The sequence below is a fragment of the Callorhinus ursinus genome, unplaced genomic scaffold, assembly GCF_003265705.2.
Source record: "Callorhinus ursinus isolate GAN/ISIS: 27379988/994484 unplaced genomic scaffold, GSC_fseal_2.0 scaffold2, whole genome shotgun sequence".
Lineage (NCBI taxonomy): Eukaryota > Metazoa > Chordata > Mammalia > Carnivora > Otariidae > Callorhinus > Callorhinus ursinus.
In genome coordinates, this window is record NW_027397064.1 from 86,263,468 (window position 1) to 86,290,293 (window position 26,826).

General features: G+C 34.6%; 1 protein-coding gene across 1 annotated transcript in view; it reads left to right on the forward strand.

The window, feature by feature from the left end:
- Positions 1–26,826, forward strand: part of LRP1B (LDL receptor related protein 1B) — a 1,894,461-nt gene that overhangs the window by 1,253,111 nt on the left and 614,524 nt on the right. The window contains exons 24-27 of the mRNA XM_073905704.1: positions 2,357–2,554; positions 4,018–4,222; positions 12,566–12,730; positions 13,047–13,291. Of these exons, the coding sequence (XP_073761805.1) occupies positions 2,357–2,554; positions 4,018–4,222; positions 12,566–12,730; positions 13,047–13,291 (813 nt within the window). The remainder of the gene's footprint in view (positions 1–2,356; positions 2,555–4,017; positions 4,223–12,565; positions 12,731–13,046; positions 13,292–26,826) is intronic.

Genomic DNA, 26,826 nt, shown 5'->3' on the forward strand with positions numbered 1-26,826 from the left:
TTTATAAATAAAAGACTATTGAGGACTAGAAGTTTAAGTAAACTTCTCAAATGTACACAGCCAATCAGTAGAAGGGCTTTAGTTTTAAATCCTCATTTTGTGACTTCAAACCTGTTACTTTTTGACCACCTCACAGTTACCTCCATATTTGTATTCACTGTGATGACTTTGAGCTTATAAAACAAATGTATATGCATTATTTAATTGGATTCTGGTAATGACAGTTTAAGTTAAATTGAAAGGAGGTTATCATTAATTCCATTTTATAGGTAAAGACCTTTTCTGAAAAAATAAGGAAATTTTCAAAGGCAAGCAGTTGTTTCATAGTCAGAGCAGATTCACAGAGGGGCTCCTGATCCAAAATTAGGTATTCTCCCTTTTAAATAACTGTACATCCAATAGAACCATTTTCTTTACTTCAAAAATGCTAAATTCCGGGTTTAAAATTTTATGAGTATTTGTTCTATTGGGAGCTGTTTGGCGCTAGTTGTTTGATACACGTTTGGTATTTTATATCAGTTAGCTATTGTCACAGTAATGTTCGTAATAAACACCATAATACTGTGTAATAAATAACCACAATACCTATAAGATCGCAACAATATACAAAATCAGTGTTCACAAGTTCTCAGGCCTTTGGACTGGCTCTTGTGGCCTTGGTTGGGCTTACTTATAACTATGTATTCACCTGTGGTAGGTGGCTCTGCTGATCATTGGGGGGCTCTGTCCCCTGCTAGCTATAAGCTACTTTCTTAAGATGGGATCAGTTTCACATTTGTTCATTTGAAACACACTTACTTAATGTTCTAGGCAGAACTTACTGAAGTAGATTCAGGTTCAGTGGGAAAAAAAAAAGGCCGGTGATTTCCCTACACCAACAGCAGGCATCCTAGGTTAGCACCGTTCTATAACTAAGACCTGGTATGTATTATGTCCTCTCCAGTGCTTGGTATTAGGGCCATCATAATAAGCTAGGCAACAAGATCCCTGTTTTAAAAGAAAGCATATAAACCAGTGAGGAAGGTAGATGACAAACAAATAAATAGCAATTTTAAAATACACTTCAAAGAGAATAAATAGGTGTGGAGATGTAAAATCATGAAAATGGCCCTTATTGGGAAACTGACCAGGAAAGACCTCTCTGAGGGATGGGGATTAAGAAGAACAGTAAACGTGGTTGCAATTGACAAAAACCCATTTCAAACTGAGTTGGAGTTAAGTGAGCTGGCTTACATATCTGAAGTGTGGGAAATGTATAGGGAATATGAAAGAAGGAACTAGACTTAGGGATTATTGCAACTGCAGACTTGAACGTCCTTAGCCTATGGACTTGAACATCCCCAGGTCATTGCTGCTTCCTTTTCTCCGGCTTTTTTCTCTTCTACTACAATATCACAAGCAGACTTATACAAACTACAAGGGCATGGATACTGGCATTACTAGGCTTAGGGATCTGTGACCTTAAAAGAAAAGAGACTCTTTACCCTCAGCTTGAAATAGTCTCTGGAAGTTTATAGACCCATTAGTCTAATTTAGATCTCACATCCACCTCTTGAGCCAGTCACCATGGAAAGAGATGATTATGGCCGGTCACATTCAAAGGGTGTGCCTAGACCTAAAATAGGAAAACAAATTTCCCTAAAGGAAAGCCCAAAGGAATGGTACTAACATGGAAATGGGGGCAAATCTTTGTTAGCCTGGGTCCTCTCCCTCAAAATGTATATTTATCAAGCAAAATTCTTGTCTAACTCATCTTAGTATGTCCAACAGTGATTGGTACAGGACTTGACACATTTCCAAATTGATAATGTAATTTTAGTAAATTTCAGACTGTGGAGAAAGCCATCACCTACCCTCTTATGGGGAGTATACTCTAACTATAAGCCTGTAACTCTCTTCACAGAAATCCTCTTTTATAGTCTCTCTTTCCTTTATGAAGCTGTAGACATGTGATGGGTTAAGAGTAGCAGAACTCATTTTAGTCAACTCTTAGCAATAACCTGTGTTGATGTTTCTGAGGTTTGGACTGTCAGCTGAAGCTCCACTAAGATAAAAAAAAAAAAAAAAAACATTTTGTCTTGGAATTCCAATAATCCCTGTATTCTTTAATCAAAATCAAGTGTAGAAAAATCCAAGGAATAAAAACATATTTATACCTTATTTTAATGAATACATATAAAGCTAAAATCTTTAAGTTTCTTTTAAATGTTAGATTCAAAGAAATTGCTCTTATAATAACAGAATTATATAATAAATTATGTTTGTAAATAATTGGGCTTGACTTCAAGTGTTTTATTCTAATTATGAAAGCATATAAATATTTTTATAAGCCTATTAAAAACAAATTTATTTTCAGATCCTTTTGAAGCATTCATCATCTTTTCTATTCGCCATGAGATCAGAAGGATTGATCTTCATAAAAGAGACTATAGCCTACTTGTTCCTGGGTTGAGAAACACAATAGCGCTTGATTTTCACTTCAATCAAAGTTTACTTTATTGGACAGATGTTGTAGAAGACAGAATATACCGGGGCAAGCTTTCTGAAAGTGGAGGTAATTTTTAACTGAAAATTCTAGAAAAATACGCTGTAATCAGATGGGATTTAGATTTATCTTTGCACTTTCTTCTTTATCTTCTCCCTCATATATGTAAAACCAGGGATGTCAAGTATATGTGTGAAGATCTGTTGAGGGAGGGGAATGAATGGCGAAAGCCTGTGCTATGCATCCCATTTTTTTTTTCAAATTATGAGCTTTTCTGTGGATATTTGGTGAAGAAAAATATTTATAAGAAATAACTACTGCTTTCCACAAACTAGTAGACATATTTTTGTGAGTTAAAATGTTTTTATTTTGCCACCATCTTTCAGCAAAATTTAAACAAATAATGAATTGTTACAAAGACCACTAATATGAACTAAATGTTTTTATCATAATTTGACTTATTTCTTTTGTCTAATCTACACTTTTCTTAAGTAGCAAGGCTCTGAGATAAATATATGTAATAATCCTTTTGAACATGTTGGGTCTGTGTAGCATTCCAAAGCCCGGGTGTTTCTATCAAAATCTGAACTTCTCCTTAAGTCACCTTTGCAATTTTGGAAAAATGGTAATAAACATGATATAATTATCACATGTGAATTTGTGTCCTGTGGCATATTGCAAGAGACTGATTTCAAGTGATGGATTTAGATCCTTGAGCTTAGATGGTTAAGGGTTAAAAAAAAAAAAAAGGCTGTTAAAATGTCTAACAAAAACACTGGCAATGTCATAAACTAAGAAGGGTTATCCTATTAGGAAAAAAATAATTATTTTAATTACAAAAGAAATGAAGAAGTGGATAAATAGATCATTGGTGAACATCACCAAATTGCTTATTTTTATTTAGACCAAACTAATGCCTTCCCCTCTTATTGGTTATCATGTTATATCGTGTAAGTCTTCTGGCCCAGGAAGGGGCAGGGAGTGTGCTTGGGGCTTATCTTTCTTAAGGGTAAGTGCAGTAAAATTATCTTATCTCTCATGCTTCAGAAAAGGGTGCTGCTGACTAGCTATAATGCATGTTGGCCCAGGGGGACTTTTGCTCTTTATTCTACCCCTGAAGATCAATGTTGATACTGAACTGCACTAATTTGAACTAGCCCATCATTCCTGTTCCCCAAATCCTGTGTTCTATTTCAAAAGTCAGAAACAAGAAATAACTTTTTGATATCTAAACGTTGTTAGCCTCAAGAGTTATTTAAAAATTCTACTTCACTGTCACTAAAAGGGCTTAAGAATTTAAAAATTTCTGGTAGGAAAGATCAGTAATTCTAAATTTGGAGTCTTCTTAGTTTCCATCGTGCCAGGTAACATATTTGCACTATATCTTTCAAACTCAATATATTGCTTAAAAACTCTGTACTGCTGTTAAGTAGGCCTTTGTGTGTGTGTGAGTGTGTGTGTGTGTGTGTGTGTGTGTGTGTGTAACACATTTCTTGAATGGGTACAAGTATTGGTTTCCTTTTTTTTTGTAGGGGTCAGTGCAATAGAAGTGGTTGTGGAGCATGGCCTGGCTACCCCAGAAGGACTGACAGTCGACTGGATAGCAGGCAACATATACTGGATAGACAGCAATCTGGACCAAATTGAAGTGGCCAAACTAGATGGTTCTTTAAGAACTACACTAATAGCCGGAGCCATGGAACACCCCAGGGCCATTGCTTTGGACCCAAGATATGGGTAAAGAAGTTTGCCTTTTACAGATTCACTTTTACTTAAAAAGTTATCTTTTAAATGAATATTTAATTCAATTATCTCATAAATTCTGAGTCAGATTGCTTATCTTGTGCATGTACATATATGTGTATATATGTATAATTATGTATATGTATGTCTATGTGTGTGTATATATAATTATATATGTAGACCAGTTTAAGTTTATTAGCATAAATCTGGTTATAAGATTGCTTATATAGGTGCTTTTAGAAGACAGAAATATCTTTTTTCTAAATATGGGCATTAGGCCCTATTGGAAGCCATTGCAACTCAATTTTGAAGCAGTACTTTAATGACTTTCTCTTTGCCCTGCCAAAGAGATGCTATAATTGTTTCTAATGGTTGCAAACCACAGGGCCAGTCTGTGGTCCAAATAGTCACAGATGTTAACCGCACCACTTCTTATGTATTGTGTAAGTACTTGGAGTCAGTTTAAAAGGAAATTAGTAAAAGCTTGAAGGTGTTCAGTGATGAGATGCTGACTATTTGGGGTGTTGGAAAGACAAGGTACATGATTCTTGAAAACAAGGTCAAATGTTGAGTAACTCAGGTTATTGCCCCTGGTGTTCCCCTGGGTGTTCCTCTGCGAAAGAGCAGAAGAGAGATACTGAAAAACGAGGGCTCCAATTTCTACTCACTCACTTATTCTCTGGAGAACCTACTCAACTCTATCATCTTCCCTTAAATTTCAGTTTTTTTTTTCTTTTGTAAATCAGGGATAACATCTTTATCATTTGGTTGTTTTTGAGGAGATGGTAAATATGTGGAAGAGAATATGTAAGTGATATTGATGAGAATACTATGTTATTACTGTTAGTTTTTTATTTCCTTGTTAATTATTTTGTAAATCTAAAGCCACTATCAAGGCTAAAGGTTAGCGGGTGAGAATCTTTTTAAATTTATTTTTATTTATTTATTTTTTTGTCTCTGTATCTTCAAGTAATACAAAGTCCAGGGAGCACCAGTGACGGAGGGGAATCAGCCAGGAGGGGGTTTAATGAAATGCAGAAGAGAGAAAAGGGGGCCTGCGTTTAAGTCAGCTTTCTGACCACATTTTTCTGGCTCATGCTCTGGCTTATGCCAAGCTCAGGAATCAATAGATTGGGAAGTTTGTTTATTCTTCTTTTCCTCAATTCACACACAGAAATTAAAGGGCCAAAGCAGGTTGCCTAGAGCAGGGTTCCCAACTGGCAGCTCTCATTAATATGTTTGCTTTACCTCTACAGTGTTTTAAATTTATTTGAATTACTTTTTCAAACTTAAAATATTGAGACATTTTGTATACAATGCTGGATTTCTGGCTACTTTTGAAAAAAGAAAAAAACAAAAAATAGAGATCTGGCAGCAAGGAGCAAAGCAGTAGGTGTATCTTTTAGCTCTCATTTATACAGTTTACACTTTGCCCATTTCATTCATTAATTCCTATAATAACAGTTCACCTGCAAGAGATATGTTATGTTTAAGGAGAAATTTTCCTTTTTTAAAACAGACTATTCCTGAGATTACAGGTAACTTGCTGATCCTGACTCTTTACATTCCATAAAAGTTTATCATCAACAGGGGTTTTACCCTCCATGTAACAAATACCAGTTTGAAATTGTCACCTATTAAAACTATCTAAGTTGTACCAGCACCTTATACACAGGAGAAACTTCCTGTGTAAGGGAAAGCGATATTTTGGAGAAAGTTTGTGGTTTTAGCTTGTACACCAACATGGTAGAAAAGCTGTGAGTGCTATCAAATTGCAGATGGCACACAGAGAGGAAAACAATACACAACAAAAAGGACAAAACGGGCATATGAAAGCCTTTGAAAATAGTCTGACCAAACAAAGCAGTAGATCTGGGAGATGAAACTTTATTTTCTATAGCCTTGAACTGACAATGCTTAGGATAAAATTACTTATCTCACTTAGTTTGCAGAATATCCAACCTGAGAGGAGGGGGAAAAAAAATAGAGACACCAACACACCACCCACAAATACTGTTTAAGTGAAAAGATCAGATACTATCCCAGTGATATAAGATCTTCAGAAGTAATATACCCTCTAAGAGTTGAAAGTTATTATAGAAAGCTAGCCTCTGAGTAGGAAAACGTGATAATGCTTCTGAGAAAGTTGATACCTTCCATTACTAATTGCAACTATGAAATTGTACAGCCGATTAAAATAATTATAGTGTTAATAATTTTTTTCTTGAAAAATGAATGAAGAAATATACTTATAAAATCATTTTTGGTATAAATAATCAAAGTTCAGAAGGCAGTACTAATTCATTCAACTCTAGGAAGAAATTGAGAGGCTGACAAGTTTAGGTGTCATGATATGATACGATTTTTATCTCTAAAAATTATCCTATAGTGGATTGATACAATTAAGATACGAAGTTCATATAAACGCCTGTAAAGCCCAGCTGTAGCAATTAAATTTAAAAATGCAGTGCAAATATGAAAATATTTTCAGGTTTGGAACATTTTAGTTAAAAGTCCATAATTATTTTTAAACACTGGACCTTTCATAAGGTAGGCTGAGAGCATAGTAAAAATACATGCAAACATACACACAGTGAACTGCAAAGCTAAGGGCAAGAAAAGCAACACTGAAAAATAATTTAATTTGATTTAAACTCCGCTTACTGCCTTAGTGCTATCCAAATAGAAACATAAAATTTCTCCCTATTTCTCAAATAATTCAAGAAATACATAAAGAAGCTGTGAATCAAAATTGATAGGAGCTCCAACACACTTGAGCTTCTTTTAAAAATATGTATTTTTGGATAAATCTACTGGGTAAATTTTTAGAATTATGGTTTCTGTAAATACTGTTATCTTTCCTACTACATGATCAGCTCTCTAATGGCAAGACATGCTTCCAGGTCTAGGAAATCCCCCCCTGCTCTTGGCATATATAATGGTGCTGAATAAATGTTTGTTAAATAAATTAATGCATGCATATGCATAGACTTTTTGTTAACATGTAACTTACAAAACTCAAGGATAAACCTGAAAGAGTGAAGTATAGAGTAAAAGATAGCTAGTGGGTAATATTATAAACTTTGTTTACAATAACAAGTGAATGAACAAGTTTGTAGCCAGCCACTTTGCTCCCTCAGCACACCTGAAGAAAAACAAAAACAATAACAACAACAACAAAAATCGGGCTATAACATTAGACCGGTAAAACATGCTTACATCCTGTGAGTTTCCTTCAGCTATGAAGGTCCTCTGTGACCTTTTTTTACAGATTCCAAAAAACAAATGTTTTTAACCAACTACTTTGCTTCCCTGGCATAAAATCCACAAGCCTTCACTTTACATTATAAAACATATTTGCCATGATGCCACATCCCTTTAGTATTCTGGGTTTTGACCCAATATCCCAAGTGACAAGTTATTCCAAGACGGTAAATGGGAGTCTTAGGGAGGAGCCATTTTCCTCTCTTTCCGTTTTAAGGGAATACACTTATTGCTAAGGTGACCTGAACGAGTCCATGAATCACCTCTGAACCTCAAGCTAAGTATTAGGGAGTAAGAAGCACCAGGGAATTCCCCATCTACAGGGCATTCACTTCAGTTCTTGAACTTTCATTGCCTTTGTACTCGTACGGCTGTATGGTGTCTTCCTGCTCCATTGCTGGCGTTTCGATTTCATTTCTCATAATAACTGGACTCTGCTATAGCCATTGCAATTTGTGAAAGCAGATACAGTAATTGTGAAGATTAGTGAAACATCTAAATAAAATTTTAATTTCATCTGGGACTGTTCCTAAATGAAACTAATAAAGACGTTGCTTTTAGAAGACCTAAAGATTGTAGATAAGTATCTTTTTTTTTTTGCCAAGATCATTTATTTTCACCTTCTGCAGCTTGACCTGATAGATGATAATGGCCCTTTCATGCCTGTAATGATACAAGCTGTTCATGGTCCATTGACCCAATTTAATCCTGATACAGACTAACCCATGAATGCAGGAACTGTAGAATCAGTAGACTGTAGTCTCTTTTTTAAAAGCAATTGTGGCTGAATATTTCCATATGTCCTGTAAGAAGAGATATTCAGTCTTTATGTATTTCAAGAAATAATGCAATCATTGAAATGCTAATACATTTTAACCATAAAAAGAAAGTAATAAGGGGAAAATGATTCTTTTAAAATGCCACATTATAAAGTATACAAAAGAGTGCCTAGAATTTTATGAAACAACGATCCTTGAAATCAACTTTTTAAATTGATTGTAAACTGACGTATGGTGAAGTTAAGAACACTTTTAGGGGAACTAATTCTAGAACATGTTATTTTATAAAAAGTATTGGGAATTTCCCCACTTGAATTGATGAAAGATTAGGACCATTGTGAGCACTACAGAAGAAACAGCTTAATGCTGCTATGTTTAGCGAAGAAGTGAAGGAATCACTTATTTTAGAATTTCTCAAATTATCCCAAGCCATACATTTATGGTCCACTGGAAACACATACTTGAAAGTCTACAGTGCCCACTTCTGGTAAACCTACAATAGAGAGAAAATGCAGAATTGTAGCGTTACTGATATGTGTGTTGGAATTTCCACAACCACATAAGGCAGAACTAGGTAGAAAGTTCCAAGAGAGACACCAGTTTTCCACTTGTTATTCAGGCAGAAGACAATGCTCAGAAGTCTTTGGGTCCATCAGTCCAGAATGTGAATTACAGCCTTGCCTGGATCACGTGGTAGCTTATCAACAGATACTCAGACTAGTCATCATTCTCAAATTCATTGTTTTCAGTGATTATTTTTCCTAATCTTTTTTAAACTTGCAAATCTCTCTACCCTACCTTGTCTGTCAAGAGACCACATAAATTTGATTGATGCTATGCCGGTCTTGTTTCTATTTTAAATCTTATTTTTTTAAATCCTAAGTATAAAGGGAAGCTGACAACAACCTACTGTCAGTGAAAAGACATGTGCATGCAAAATTAAATTTGTAGTGAGACACATAATTCATTTCATTCATCGTTTTAAAGACATTTAACTACTTAACTGAATAGCCTATCAGCTTTATATTAATTAATCTTTGTTCCGTTTGCCCTTTATGGCAACATATTGCATACTAGGTAACTTATAAGTAATAAGCATATGTGTACATACATGTTGAAATTTCCAGATAGTTTTTTTCTCATATAAAACAATCTAATCTTTAAAAATTAGTCTTTTCAGAAAAAAAGATTTCTAGCCATAAAATTTTATAAATGTCCTCTGGTATTTTTAATATTCTTAAAAATTTACCTATTATGTTAATTTTGAGTTATATACACTTTTAAACTTTTATTATAGAAATTTTAAAATACACAAAATAGAATGAATAATATAATAAACTTCCTCATATTTATTACCCAGCTTCAACAATTATCAGTACATTATCCCTGATATATTACTTAGCTTTATCCTTTCTCAGCAGTTTATTTATTCAAATATTGGTAATTAAACAATGAATATTCTGGATATCGTTTTTGTGGATATGATCCCATACCAGGGCCAGGAAAATCCTAAAGCTGCCCGTGAAACTAAAACTTTTTTTTTTTTTTTTACATAAACTCAGATTTTGAGAGACATTCTTTGAGATTAAACCCAATCTTAGGACCTACTTCTCTGAATCTTTTTCTTGTGGCTTTGACTTATAAAACTAATCTACCTTCGCATACATGCCGGTGTAACATTTAAACATTGACATTAGTATTAATTCTCTTTCTGTCTCTCTCCGTTTCTTCAACGGTTAGAAAATAGTTTGAAATTTTGCATTTAAAAAATCAGTTCTCTGACTGTGTGTGTGTGGCATGCTTGTGCGAGCACAAATCTTTTCTGTGTGCTAACCATCCTTTGTGCTAAATTGCTTATGTGTATTACCTTGTCAAATGCTCCTGATAAGTGTGTACAGTTAGAGTTTTTACTTATAGATGAGAAAATGAGTCTGAGATTAAATATGCTGGAGGAAATGACAGATATTAGTCTTGACCCCAAGTTTGTCTGACACAGAAACATATATTGGCATAATTATTTAATAACCTTTTGAGGCTGCCCAGGGCTTCAGAGTTGTTTATGAGCTGCCGCTCTTACCAAGAACATCTACATCTTCCTTGTCTCTTATCATAGTCTTTTAACACACGTACTTACTAAATTTATCATATAATGTATTGAATTGTCTTTTATTCATTTCATATTTCAAAGTCCTCTGTCCTAAAACAGACTATATACTTCTCAAAAATCCAAGTCATGACAAATACTTAGTTTACATCACTCCCTATCTCCTTACATAAAGTTAATATTTAAAAAGAGAAGATAGCTTGAATTGTATTTTGAATTTTTTCTCCGAGGATTATTTCATTTTCCAAGGTTATCTACCCCATTCATATACTTAAGGATCATTCAAAATATAGAAGGAAAAATAGCAAAATGATATATAATTATAATGTAGAACAAAGGTGTTTTTCCCAGTAACTTTACCATTTCTCACCAAAATGTTGACAGAGCTGATAATAGGAAAATTTACTGGACTGTCACTATCTCTCCAGTCCTGTGAGTTCTCGCTTCCCAAATCACCATGCTACTCACTGGGTTCTGCTATGAAAGTAGAGAAGGCAGCTACCATTTATTGAATAGCCAGACGTGCTCCTACCCCTCTGCCAGATGGTTTCCCTTTGCTATTTTATTCAGTGACATGACATTAAAGAATTCAGCGTTAAAAGCATCAGAGCAGAAGTTAGGCTACCCAGTTTCTCATCTCCCTCTGCCACTTGCTAGCTGTGGAACCCAAGTAATTTAACTTCTCTAAGCTTGTTCTCCCAGCTCTAAAACATAGAAAACTTTAGCCATAGCCTCATGATTGATTAAATGAGATAATCTATAAAGCACTGAAAATAGTATTTAACATATAGTAAGCACTTAAAAAATATAGCCAGTTGCTATGATTGTGGAGTTATTGTGTATCTGTATTAAATATACTATAGAAACATGCATCAGCAGTTTAAGCCACTGTCACTTGAACATAAAACATCCATTCCTTAACAGCCTTAAAAATCAAATTGATGCCCATTGCGTGGAACTGTTTGTGCACCATGAATTTGTAGAGTCTCAAATAGTATTCGGTTTAAAAAAAAGAAGGTAATGATCTGTAGTATATGAAAAATGGTATTTTAACAATTGCATGTTTGTATATATCAAAGTATAACGATTTCCTCTGTTTTCCCTCTGTATCCTCTGTCATATGATCTATTGCATTGCTGTGAATCTTAATATCATCTCCATACTGATGACTTCCAAATTCACGTCTCCAGCCCTGCCTTTTTCTCTGAACTTCACCCTGGCATACCACACAGCTTCCTGAACACCTCCTTTTGGATGTCTTGAAATCTTAAGATAAGAAAAAAAAATTCGAAAGTAAACTTTTGATTGCTCTTCACGCCCATCCACCCTCAATTTCCAGGTCTTAGAATCTGTTCCTCTTCCATTTTCCCCATTTCACTTATGGATTCCCTGCACACCGTCTCCCTTGCCCTTACTCTGACTTTGCTGAAACAAGAAACACGGTCACCTCTGATTCGTTCTCGACCTCATTTCCCTATATTCAGTCATCAGATACTCCTGGCAATTCCACCTCCAAATATACCTTGAATCCATCCACTTTTCTTCCCTGCCACTACCATACTCCAAACCACTGTCATCCTTGGCTTTTCCTTTAAAATAACCACCCGATAAGCCATACTCTTGCCTCATTATCATCTACTTACATATGATACCATGTTTCACCCCTGCTTAAATGTGCTTCTTATTCCCTTGGAATAAAAACCCAAATAATTGCCTTAGCCTACAAAACCCATTAGGTCGGACTCTTCAAATCCATCGTCTTCTTTTTCCTCCTCACTCACCACATTGGTCTTATTTCTGTTCCTCAAATCACCCACTTCCCCCCCCCCCCATTAGGGCTTTCATATCTGCTCTTTATTTTGCTTGTCATGCTCTTTATACTGTTCTCCTTATCTTTTAGATTCAGTGTAAATACAGCCTCCTCAAAGTCCTGATCTTTTCTTCCTGATCACCTTCTCTAAGTAGATCACTTACCTGCTATTCTCTGCAGCATATTTTAGAAGCTGTAATTATATACTCATGTATTTATTTACTCTGTCTTCTCCACTGGACTCTGAGCTCCAAGTGGGCAGACAATGCATCTGTTTCTTTTGAGACTGTTTGCCTGCTGGTGTCTAGCATATAGTAGGCACTCAATAAATATTTGTGAGCTGAATGGCTGAAACAATAGCATTATTTATTTTTCTTCAGAATTCTTTTCTGGACAGATTGGGATGCCAATTTTCCTCGCATTGAATCTGCCTCCATGAGTGGTGCTGGAAGAAAAACCATCTATAAAGACATGAAAACTGGAGCGTGGCCTAATGGACTAACTGTGGACCACTTTGAAAAAAGGATAGTTTGGACAGATGCCAGGTTTATAAAAATGATCTTTTTCTTCTGTATTTTCTGTTACCTTTCTTGGATAGTATTTGTAAATGCAAAAGATACCCTAACATGCATGTATCATGTATACACACATTGAAATTCGTGGTGATTTTTGTTTGTTTTCATTATGATGGTGGTGATATTTGTTATGACGGGCCTTTTTTTTTTCTTTCTATAAATCAGATACAGACACATGAAATATTTTTTAAAAAATTTTTTCTCTGGCATTTATCTGAGTAATATGATAACCCACTGGACTATTTGAATAAGTTCTGATAAACTTGATGTATTTACATTTTTCTAGGTCAGATGCTATTTATTCAGCCCTTTATGATGGAACAGCCATGATAGAAGTCATCCGTGGTCATGAATACCTTTCCCATCCCTTTGCTGTGTCTCTATATGGGAGTGAGGTCTATTGGACAGACTGGAGGACCAACACATTGTCAAAAGCCAGTAAGTGGACAGGGCAGAATGTCAGCGTGATTCAGAAGACAAGTGCACAGCCATTTGACCTTCAGATATACCATCCCAGCCGTCAGCCCCAGGGTAAGTGCTGGTAGTGAATTAACTACCCAGAAAGTATTTTCACCTTAATCATATAACATTTGAACTGTAAAATAACTTCTATAAGTTAAATTATTAATATTTCATCTATATTGTGTTGTAGAAGTGGTTCCAGCATTTATTTTAATTAGTTCAGAATATTTTTTTCTTTCCCTTGTCATTTCTTTCACATAGCAATAAAGACATCTTAGAAATTAAGGGTTTTATACAAAGTCCCCACATTTTTAGTCACTCCTTGTATCAATAAAGGATACTATGGGAAGTTGTAGAAGGTCTTCAGATTTAGAATCTATCACCTGGTTATGATAGAAAATTAGATGAGAACACCAAGGACACATTGATCTTTCCCTCAAATGATCTGTGAACTCTATTGGGAGGAGAAAAAAATGGTGTATAAAAAAAACGGAGCATCTCCTATTTTAAGAGAATTTAGTTCACATGAGCATGTGTGCCACCTCTCCCCACGTATTCCACATTTTGGTTCAATAGTAATCTCCAACCTGGCTTTGTGATTTCATTTCTTCTACTCAATCCTTGCCAAACATTCTTAATTCTGAGTCTTACATTTGTTTTTCCTTTTTATTTTTTCCCCTGGATAGTATGGCCATTGGGTATAACATCAGCTCATCCTTCTATACCTCTTGATGGAGCCTTCCCCTTTATAATGTGTACCATAACCTGTGAGAATCTCATTCCAGTGTAAATAATGTTTCCTTATCATTAACATATTTTTACTTGAGACATCTGATGCTCAGATGACAACTGTTCCCTAGAGGATATATTTTCTCCTTTACCCCCTCTTTCAGTGTAGAGTAGACAGATCTTCACTTCCAGAAATTCATTAGCATTTCTGGTCTTATGGACCTCACTTCAAGCCTTATTTTAAATTTGTGTTATATTCTTTACACCTAGATGTGACTAAAAATGCTCACCTCTGTCGTCCATAAATTCCACTGTTATCCTTTTCTTTCTTCAATACTTGACTTTCATTCTCTATCGATACTATTTCTTCTACCCAAATTCCCTCATCTGTAAAATTTTCTGTGCCTTCTCTCTGACAACCTGATTGAATCTAGTTTCCTTCCCAGATACTTTCAATCTCTGGTTCAATTTTCTTATATAAGAGATCCTTCTTTGTCACGTGGGAGTTTCTATATACCATGTACTATGTGAGCAATCATGTTAATCCTTTTCTATCACCCATAATTTTTTTGCTCTTTTCATCTCTTACAGATCTGTACAACATGAGGACATTAAGGGGAGAAAATATAGCTTAGTCACTTTTGTGCTTAATAGGCATTCAGTAAATATATTGGATTTAACTAAATTGAAACAAAGCAGGAAATCATGATTCTGACCAGCGATGGGCCACTAGTATAGTAAGAAAAAGATGCTCTTTTCTAAAAACTCTCTTCCACATGAGAGAGTATCTAATCATAAACACTGTATGGTGATGACAAACATAGGATCAGTTTTAATTTTTATAAATGCAAAAATATGTACTTACATATTTGTGTGCCCCAGACTGATATTTTTTAGGAATTGCAATTTTTATGTTTAGAGTCATGTAAATGAATTGGACCATGAATAATGGCCTGGGTTTATGTATTACAACATTCCCCTCCTACAAAATAGGATCAACGTATTTTCATTTCCTAACTCTCTGATTTGCCCACATTGACATGAGCCCTAGCAAAGTGACACAATGGAAATGAAAATGATACTTTCAAGCTCTTCTGACCTTTTCATATATATAGAAAGGAAGTAAGACATTCAGTGTACAGTAGACCCCTCCTTCATGCTTTCACTCTCTGCGGTCACCCATGGTCCATAAGCAAAAGGTCCTCCTTCTGGACTATCATTAGAAGGTCGATGGTAGCCTAACACTATGTTATAATGCCTACGTCATTCCCTTCACTTCATCTCATCACATAGACATTTTATTGTCTCACATCATCACAAGTACAAGGGTAAGTATAGTATGATAAGATACTTTGAGACAGAGAGAGAGATACCACATTTACATAAATTTTATGATAGTATATTACTATGGTTGTTCTATTTTATTATTAATTACCGTTGTTAATCTATTACTGTGCCTAATTGATAAATTTGACTTTATCATAGATATGTATCATAGATATGTGTGTATAGGGAAACACATGGTATATATAGAGAGTTTGGTACTATCTCTGGTTTCAGACATCTACTTGGGATGTCTCCTCACCAGATCAGGGGAGATTACTGTAATTTATGCGGTGGTAGGGAGATTTTCTGGACATCTTTACTTAACTTGAAAGATGATTTATATGAGGCTCCTACAATCTGCATAAAATAAGGAAGTTTTTACTGTATGGATCTGATTTAACATAGAGGATTCAGGACGGATATTCTAGTCTTTATATACCTTTAGAGAATGTCACCTGTAGTGAGACCTTGCTATTTCCTAAATGAAATTCAGTCAGTTTCCAATTTTGAGAATGTTCAGAGAACATTCTACTTTTCCCCATTATAAGGATCACTGAGCATATAACAATCATTATCCATCCTGTTTATCTGCTTCAGTGAAGTAACACTTCCACTGCTAGGGGAAAAAATGTTTAAAAAAGATGCAGGAATATATTGACTATTTTATTACCAGGGTAGAATTACAGTAAAAATGGTGACAAAGGTTCAGTGTTAACACAAGTAAAATAATAATAGCTCCCTGTCTTCTCATGACTAATAATGTAAAGTTCGTGAAAAAATAAATCATTTTAAAAATACATGTCATTCGGTGCTGTAAAATTAAAATATGTCTTTAAAAGTTAAATAAATAAAGGTTAGAAATATTCTTTGAAATTATCTAATCCTCCAAGTAGGAAATTAATGAATGTTTTAACACCAGTTATCGTACATTCACCTTGTGTATAAATTTCTAGGTTGGTTTTGAACACTTAAGCAAAACTTTTTAAAAAAAGAAAATGTATTTTAGATCCTTTGGTTCCTAATGTTATTGTTATATGGGATTAACAAGAAACAAATCAAAGCTTAAACATATGCAATATAAAGGAGCAATTGTGGGTATTTTAAATCTATTTTTTTCTTCATGGTATGAGGTAGCCGAGCTTAGAGTTAATGGCATGGCCTTGGGAGCTCAACTGCTCGGGTTCAAACCCCAACCCTACGATTTACTAGTTGTATGTTGCGGGGCGAGTTACTTAACTTCCTTAGGCCTTGGTTTCTCCATCTGCAAACTAAAGAAAAGTATAGGGTCTATATCATAGGATCTAGTAAAAGAGTTTAATAGTCATTTACTATGAATATATTAAACATGCGTAAATACATGAAAAGTTCTTGAAAGAGTGTCTCACATATAATCAGTGCTATGTGTTTATGTGCTTAAGGAAATAAAATTTTCAAAAAGTGATAGTTGCTGCGGTTCCTGGGTGGTTGAGTCAGTTAAGTGTCCAACTCTTGATTTCAGCTCAGGTCTTGATCTAGGAGTTGTGAGACAGAACCCACGTCAGGCTCTGCGCTCGGCGAGGAGTCAGCTTGATATTTTCTTTCTCTTCTCCCTTTGTCCCTCCCCTCCATTCCCTGTCTATGTCTCTGTCTTTCTCTCAAATAAATAAATCTTAAAAAAAAAATAACAGTTGTTGAAATCATATCATTTTCCTAACCTCCTTTGTGGAAATTTAGGTTTCATTACTTTTTTTTTGTCCTTTTTGAATACATATTGTCTCATATTTAAATAATTCATATTGGGATTAACATTACACTTTTCTAGATCACAGCAATTTGTTTAAAGAAAAATGTCAATGAAAATGTGAATCACAGCTCTAAAGAAGAGCAATATGGCTGATCTATCAATAAATGCAGATGTAGTCAGATGACTAGACTATCAAACCTACTCTCAAAAGTACACCCATTTTCCCAGCTCCCAGAGCAACAAACATCTTGACATTTTCTTTGTAGTTGTTTCAACAGAGATGTTGAATATCATAGTAATAAATAAAACTATTATTGTTTATTGAACTACTATGTGCCATGTGGTTGTCACTTTTTTCCCCTAATTATTAGACCCATCTAACAAGATAGTTGTTTTCATTTTCTATAAGGAAACTGAAGCTCAGGGAAATGAAGTAAGGTGGTTCAGAGTAATAAATTTCATCAAAGGCAACACCAGGTTCCCAATGATCATGACCAACCCCCCAGTCCATACTTCACTGTCTTCTTAATTGAGAAAGCTTTTTTTTTTTTTTTTTTAAGTAGGCTCCATGCCTAGCGTGGAACCCAATATGGGGCTTCAACTCACAACCCCAAGACCAAGACCTGAACTGAGACCAAGAGTCTGACACTTAACCGACTGAGCCACCCAGGTGCCCCAAGAAAGTTTTGTATCTCTTCAAATTTAATGTCACATTTCATTTTTTAAATTTTGTATCTTCCTTTTTACACTTAGCATTCTCCCTTTATCATTGGTGCCTTATAAATCTCTTCTTAATAACTATGTATTTTCACAGCACATGTGACTATCAAAATGTCCTCAACTATTCATCTGTTATTGGACAGTTTGATTTTAGTTCATTTCTATCCTATCATCAATAATTTTATTGCATATTTCTATACATAAATATTTATCTGTATTTAATAACCTTGGGTTTTGTCGTTGTTGTTGTTGTTGTTAGAAAGTCATATGATCTTATTTGCCAGAAACAGATGAACATAAGCCCTTCCAAGAAGGAAAGTATCACTAAACCCTAATGAAAATTAAGATATAGTATTTTTTGTATGGTTTTATTATTTATTTATTATTTTAAAAAATCTAGGGGCACCTGGGTGGCTCAGTTGGTTAAGCATCTGCCTTCGGCTCAGGTCATGATCCCGGGTCCTGGGATCTAGCCCTGCATCAGGCTCCCTGCTCAGAGGGGAGTCGGCTTCGCCCTCTGCCCCTCCCCCCCATGCACTCTAGCTTGCTCTCTCTCTCTCTCCTCAATAAATAAATAAAATCTCTAAAAAATTAAAATTAAAATTAAAAAAATTAAAAATCTACTCTCGGCAACTTTCAAATATGCAATAGAGTGTTAATAACTATAATCACCCATACTGTACATTACATTCCCATAGCTTAATTATTTTATAGCTAGTAGTGTGTACATTTTGACCCCCTTCATCAGTTTCAACCAAACCCCACCTCTTCCCTCGGGCAACCAGTGATTTGTTCTCTGTATCTATAAGTTCAGTGTTTTTTGTTGTTTGGTTTTGTTTTTAAGATTCCACATGTAAGTGAGGTCATACGGCATTTGTATTTCTTTGTTTGACTCATTTCTCTTAGTGTAATATCTTCAGGGTCCATACATATTGTTGCAAATAACAAGATTTCCTTACTTTTTAATGATTAAATATTATATATATATACTCCAAATTTTATATATATATATATATATATATACACACACCAAATTTTGTTTATCCATTCATCCACTGATAGACACTTAGACTGCTTCCATATCTCTGCTATTATAAACAGTGCTGCAATGAACTTGGGGGTGCATATGACCTCTCCTGTGCCAAAAAAGCAAAACAAGAAAGTTTAAAGTAGGGATACAAAGAGGTGGTTTTATGTTGACAGCTACTGTAGGGACTGAGGACAAAAATTTGAATAGAAATTATTGGGAATTTTGGAATAAGAACTTTACATACCAGGTACTGTAGTTTCACACTGGCTAGGATAATCACATTTTATCTTTTGGAAGATTTATATATATATATATAAGATTTATATATATTTATATTATATATGTATTCATCCTATTCCACTGATTGGATTGATAACTGGACACTTTAACTTAAATTCTCTACTTTCTATATCTGGTGTGAATTGGCAATTTATAGCATGTAGTTGATACTTACGTCCACCTACTGAATGGGAGGATGTTGTTTCCTTAGCATAGAGAAAAGATGTATAAATAAATATATTTGTTGTTTTATAATAAGCAAGAACACCAAAATCATAGATTTCTCTTTAAGGTGAAAATGAATAATTAACATTTATGAAGCCATCTAATTTAAATATATCTTTATCAGTAAAACACAGCTATTAATTGAATAAATTTTGAGTGCACTAAAAAACAACAGCAACAACAACAAAATTTATAATAAACCATTTTTGAGAAATGTGTTAGTTTTGTTTGGATAATGAGATCTGGGCTTGTATGATTAAGCATTAAATTAAAATTATATCGTCATCTTGACTTTGTGACAATACTTATATTGTGTTTTTATTAGTCCTTTACAGGTATTACTTTCAATCTGCACAAAGATTTGCAGGAAAAAATTCTCCCTCTGAGAGGCTTTCTTACTTCAAAGCCACATACCAGTTATAAATTTTTACACAATTCAGATTTCACCTCCTTCATGTTCATACTTAACACCATAGGAACTCCCTTAGCACTTAGAGCTTGTATGTTTAATATTTTCCTAACACTGTTTTATTTACCCAACTACATTATAAAATATTTTAGTAAGGGAATGTCACTTTTTATTTATATCAACTACATAGCTAAGTCCTTTATAATAATATTAATAATTATAATAATATTAGTATCTGACACTTGCTAATTTTCATTGCAATTCTATGAGGAAGGTTTTAGCAACATAGTTTTATAGATAAGGAATCTAAGGAAGTTAAACACTAAGTAATTTCCTCAAGGTCTAATAGCCAGAGGATGTTTGTTCAGTTATCTGACTTCGAGGAAAGTGACCTCAGAACTCTTGCCTTAACCTCCAAGCTCTATAGGAAGAAGTTACGGAGCTCATGTTTGAGATTCTCCTTGGAATTGTTATTTCATGTCACCAGATGGCAGTATAGAGTCAAGTTTTGTGGATATTTACAAGGGACAAATTCTTACCTTCTTGGAGTTTATAGTCTAGAAGGGGAACAGACTAACTTAACAATGAAGATCAATAAAATAACTGTTATTACAGATGGATTTTTGAATGTAAAAGTATGGTAAATATATTTTAAAAGGCAGTAGGGTGAGGTCCCAAAAAGAGCTTGAGTTAGTCTAGTTCAACCCATCCCCTTGTCATTCACTAGGCTAGTCAGCTGAGGCAAAATAATTAACTTCTGGGGTCTCAATTCCTCATTTGTTGGTTGAAGGAGCTAGAAGTAAGGAGGGAATAAATGGGAAGCAGATTGGACAGGGATCAGACCACGGTAGGATTTAAATGGTCCTTTCAAGGAATTTTAATTTTTGTCCTCTAGGATAGGTGGTTCTAATGATTTCACACTTGAATGTGCATCTGAATTACCTGCAGGGATCAGTAAAACACAGATTTCTGGGCTGCACTCAAGTACTTTTGATTCAATAGGTCTGGGGTATAGCTTGAGATTTTGCATTTTTAACAAGTTCCCAGGGGATGCTGATGTTGCCTAAAGAACCACAGTCCTAAGTGAAGGAAGAAGTAAGTTTTAGATTTGGTCAAAGGAGTGAAAATAGCAGATTTGGGTGCTAGAAAGTTGACTCCATCTGTGCGAGGGATGGATTGTGGAAATACAGCACTGCAGGTAGGAGACTGGTAAGGAGGCTAGTTTTGTAGGATCAGGAGGTAGCTGATGCCAAAATCTGGGAGATGGTCATAAAAGCAGAGAGAATGGTATGGGTGAGATACACTTAGAAGTAAAACAATAAAAGAATTAGTGACAGAAGTTGTGGAGTAGTGGAGATTTGGGAAGAAAAGAAGAATTTGAGTTGGCTTTTTTTCTAGTTTCTGTAACTGGCTTCATGATCAAAATATGACAGAGAGTCCATGGGATTGGTTTAAGGCAGGGATCAACAAATTTTCTCTGTGAAAGGCCTGACAGAAAGTGTTTTAGGCTTCATAGGCCATATGGACTCTGTAGCAACTATTCAACTCAGATGTCATGTGAAAGTAATCACATAGAAAATGAACCGTTGTAGCTGTGTTACAATAAACTTTTATTTTGGAAAGAAATTGTGTGTGTCTATTTATCTATCTATCTATCTACCTATTATTTACTTAGTAACATTTATATAGTGTTTAGTATTTGTCAGGTATCTTCTAAGTTCTTTAAAAAGAAACTAATGTGGGGCACCTGGGTGACTCAGTTGGTTAAGCATCTGCCTTCGGCTCAGGTCACGATCCTGGGGTCCTGCGTTTGAGCCCCACATCGGGTTCCTTGCTCAGCAGGGAGCCTGCTTCTCCCCCTCCCTGCCACTCCCCCTGCCTGTGCTCTCTCTCTCTCTGTCGAATGAATAAATAAAAATAAATAATAAATAAAATTTGAAAAAAGAAAAAGAAACTAATGTGTTTAATCTTTTGCAGTGATTCCACTTTACAGATGAAAAACTAGGGTAGATAAGGGTATGCAGTCAGAGTAGGACAAAATAGAAATTAGAATTTCATATGTTTTTCATGTGTTATGGATATTATTCTTTTTTAAAAAAAATATTTTATTTATTTGAGAGACAGAGAGTGTGCAAACAGCGGAGGGGTAGAGGAAGAGGGGAGAGAGAATCTTAAGCAGACTCCACACTGAGCACAGAGCCTGACCTGGGCTCTATCCCAGGACCCCCAGATCATAACCTGAGCTGAAATCAAGAGTCGGATGCTTAATCAACTGCACCACCCAGGCGCCCCAGAATATTATTCTTCATTTGTTTTCTAAGTTATAGTATTAGCCTGCAGGCCAAGGTCTACTGATACCTGATTTAAAGGATAAACAAAAAGTAAACTATTGATGCACTCAATTTGAGGTACCTCTGGGACATGATTGAATATTCAGAGCTGTAAAGGCAAGGTGAGTTTGAACTAGAAGTAGTGCTTTGGTAGTCATTCGATTTTAGGTTGAAGGCAAGAAGATAGATGAGATTTCCTGAGAACATTACAGAAAATGAGAAGAGGGCAAGGACAGAGCTTTGAAGAAAATGAACACTAAAGAGGAAGGGAAGGCAGAATGCTGAGGAGGTGACCAAGAGATTTCACAACCAAAGAGAGCACAAACAGACAAGCAAATAAACAAACAAAAAAGACAAAAAAAACAAAAAAACAAAAAAAAAACTAAGAAAAGTTTCAAGATGACAGTGGCTGACAGAGTTAATTCTCCTGGAAAAGTTAAGAAAGACAAAGATGTAAGTGTATTCATTTAATGTGGCAACCTGGAGGAGGGTCAGCTATAATTTTATTTAGAAAAATTTCAGTGGAATTATTTGTATAGCAGTCATAATATGTCTGAGGTTACGTATTATGAATTTTCAAGACTTTTGACTAAAAACAATATAATTTATTAAACAAAAGAATAATGTTGTTAAGTAACACAATGTAAATGCAAAAAAGACAAGCTTCATAATAATTAGCTTACACAATGTCATAATCAGGAGGAAGACTGTAGAGCCAGACTGTTTGGGTTCACATTTTAACTTTGTCCTATCCTAACTGCATGACCATTATCTATCCTAGCGTTTTCATCTGTAAAATGGAATCATCGCAAAAGATTAAACATGTTAGTTTCTTTTTAAAGCACTTAGAAGTTAGCTGACAAATACTAAGCATATAAATGTTATTAAGTAAATGGTAGATGCATAGATGATGATAGATAGTTAGCTGACAAATACTAACATATAAATGTTATTAAGTAAATGGTAGATGCATAGATGATGATAGATAGATGATAGACAGAGACACAATTTCCTTAGTTACTTTGTTTCACCCACTAGTATCCCTCCCTTCCTCTTATAAGAGGAGTTGTTTGTAAACATGGAGAAAGTACAACTTCCTTCTTTTGTTTGCGAACCTTCTTCCATCCAGCAGGTTGGCCTTCTCTGTGTCCTTTCTCAGCTCAAAGATGTTTTCTTAATCACAACTTCAGTTGTGATTTAATACCAAGTGGAGTTCAGTTTTTTCATGAATCCAGAAGGATTTCACCACTCTGTTGTTGTTTTCAGTTTTCTTCTGTATTTCTTTAGGTGCTGTGATTGGAATCTGTTCCTGAAATAATTCAAGAATATGATTGTCACTTTAAATATAGAGTGTTGCAAATACTTCATCTATTAGACTTTCACCAATTACAAGATGTTTTCCCTTTCTGAAGAAACTTTTTTCTTTCTGAAAAGAACTCAGTTCAGCGGGGACCTAATAAATATTTGTTGATATAAATAGTGCTGTTTTCCAGGAATCATTTTATTTTACTTTCAAAGACAGGCTACTGACTCAATCATTCCTTTCAATTTTGTTCTTGAAACCCACAGTGACTGGCAAATGTGCCAACTATTTTATATAACACATTAATGACAATATCTCTTGGCAAAATCAAAACTCAGAGACAAAACAAATGAGACACGAGGAATTTATTCACAGATACAACAAGAATTAGATTAGATTTAAAAAAAAAATTATACTCCAAGGAAGTATCCATCCCACATCCCTGCTTTGTGAAACATCCATGAATCATTACAAGAATGAATGAGTCTAAGGGAATTAGTTCATTTAGAGGGGTAGTATGTATAATGGTTACAGGCTCAGACTCTAGAATCTGAAACCTATTTCCCTCTTAATAGTTCTGTGATTGTCTTTTTTTTTACCCTTTTGAAAATTAAGTTTACTTTTCTATAAAATGGGGGTAATTTTTTTATAAACAAAACTGACTAGTAAGAAGAATAAAGGAAATAATGCTTACAAAGCACTTAGCACATTTTCTAGCATATTATGATAAAAATAAATCATTCCATTTTGGAACCTTTACTCTTTCCATCAAATTTTATCTCACTTGCCTAATATGTTATGACAATATAAGGAGGATTGTGGGCTGTTTCTCAAAGAGTAGTTTTAACATTGAAATGATATAAGTGCCTACAATTGCTTCAGGAAAATATTTCTATAGAAAATAAAACTTTTATTGGCAACATTTATAAGAAAATTAGCTGATCTTATTTTGAAAAAAAAAGATTCTAGATTCTAAGAATATTAGTAATATCATTGCCCTTTTAGGGGACAAAATGTCACTTATAAAACTTGAAGAAGGAGGAATTCCATTTGGGCTTGTAAATATATTTAATCATAGCCTGTATTTATTAAATTAATAGAAAGTTTTAAGAAAAAAAAAAGAAATACTCTTGAAACCGTGTTTCAATGTGGTAGAGGTGAATCTCAAATATTTGCAAATTGCTTACATTGTCTGGTTCCATAGTTTACTATTGCAAGATCTAAGTACCTGTCATAAAAACTAAATTTCTCTCTACCTCCATATATTTATATATTTACATAGATGTATATGTATGTAGATGTACATATGTGTGTTTGTATATAGTGCATGTGCACCATCCGTCTTACATATTATTAGTGGTGTTAAAAAATATTGTCTCCCCTGTTTGGTTTGGTTTGGTTTGGTTTGGTTTGGTTTGGCTTGATTTAGTTTGGTTTGGTTTTTGAGAGGGAGTGGGGTGGAGGGGCAGAGAGAGAGAATCTTCTACAGGCTCCACACCCAGCACAGTGCTCAATGTGGGGCTCAGCCTCGCAACCCTGAGATCATGACCTGAGCCAAAATTAAGATTCAGATGCTTAACCGACTGAGCCACCCAGGCAGCCCATCCCCTGGCTATTTAGTAGTATCTCTTTATTTCAAATATTTATATACTATCAAAAGGGATTTATTTTATTTTGCATGAATTCTATTTTAAAATGCTAATATATCTAAGAATGATAAGCTGGTTGAAATAGTTAAATCAAAATTCTTTCACCTTTACTTGTAGTTGATACAGCAACTTTGAAAAGATGAGGATTCTGACTGAGATGAAGTGAAAGGCAGGTGATATCAAAGCAAGGAGGGATTTTTGAGATTTGAGTAAACTTGTGAGGCTTCTATAATGAGGTGCTTAGAACTTCATGCACTACTGAGCCTGGTAGAAGAGAGAGAGGAAATGAATAATGAAGAAGAAAAATGAGAGTTGAAACATGTCAAAGACATGTTGCTACCTCATTCCAACTATTGATATAAAAAAATAGAATGGAACTCACTTTCTCCTCATATTTTTTTTCCTATAACACATAGTCCTCTGCTCCCAGTACCAGTTATATGGACTAGCACCCAATTTAGTTTCTTAATGAATCCTTCTGTGTTATCTTAAAACCATATCATAAATTAATGGGTTTTGTTAGTTCATCTGAAAAACTTACCATTTTTATCATTATTTCTTTGGCAAAATATAATAGAAATATCAAACAGCTAACCTGCAAAAGAATTTATATGCAGGTATTAGGTTTAGCTGCATTATAAATTGCTATTTTTTAAATATGCAATCTACCTTGGAGCAGTAGAAAAGATTAATAAAAAGGATCATCAAAATTCTTTCTTCTTTGGTATGCTGTTTGATGTACTTGCCTAAGTCATGCAAACATAAGTGATCTAGAGCCATGCATTCATTCAAATCCACTAAATGCTAAATCCATGATTTTAGTCCAGGGTGAGGACTTTTCAGCTCCTATATCATTCACATTTTCCACCAGATAATTCCTAGCTGGGTGGGGGGAGGGCTTTCCTTTGCACTGCAGGAAGTTTATTGGCACCCCTGACTACTGGTATGCCAGTACTATCTCCGATCAACCAAAAATGTCTCCATACATTCCCAAAAGTCCCCTGGTGGTGGTGGGGAGGGGGCGATCCCTACCAGCACCATCACCACTGGTTGAAAACCACTGTTTTAGATAAGAAAGCTTTTTTGTGATTATAAAATTATCATAAAGATAGAAACTTTGATGCTTATTAATTCAAATCATACAGCAAGTACAATAAATGGCAAGCAAATTAAGATATCAGAAAGACAACTAAAGTCACTTCTTTAGAATAACTGACAGTTCATTGGTATTTTAAGATACATATCACCACTAAATATAACATGATATTACATGTTTGCTTTTATCCTTTTACAAAGAACTATGCATAAGTAAATAGAAACAGTATTTGCGGCTTTTAGAATATTTCTCATTGAAATACAGATATTTTACGGAAGATCAGATAAGGTTTTCAGACATTTTATTTTTTACTCCATAAAAATAGAGTACAGTATAATGTTAATCCATAAAATATGTTATAATTTGATGAAAGTAGCTCCTGGTATTGCTGGGATCTGGTGAAACTAAAGCAATAAGAACATCTTTCGCTTGCATGTATTTTGTTATATGTGTGGGTTTTGAATAAGAAATTCATTCTAGTTCTTCAAGATCAAATGTTTAAATTATAATTTGAAGGTATTTGTCAAAAGTAAAATAGAATTTGGGACTAGTGTTTAATTGTAAAATCCTTCTGAAAATGCGTTTCTTTAAAAATATTAAATTATTTTCTAAAAGGAAAATTATAATATAGATAAATTACTTCATTATATTAGCAGTTATTTTGCACCAATAAAATTTATTAACAGGATGAATATTAGTTACTATAAAAAATGACTACCTGGGAGAAAGAAAAATCTTCCACTCATCTAACAAACTGGATCCTGACATTCTGCTTTGAGCAGAAT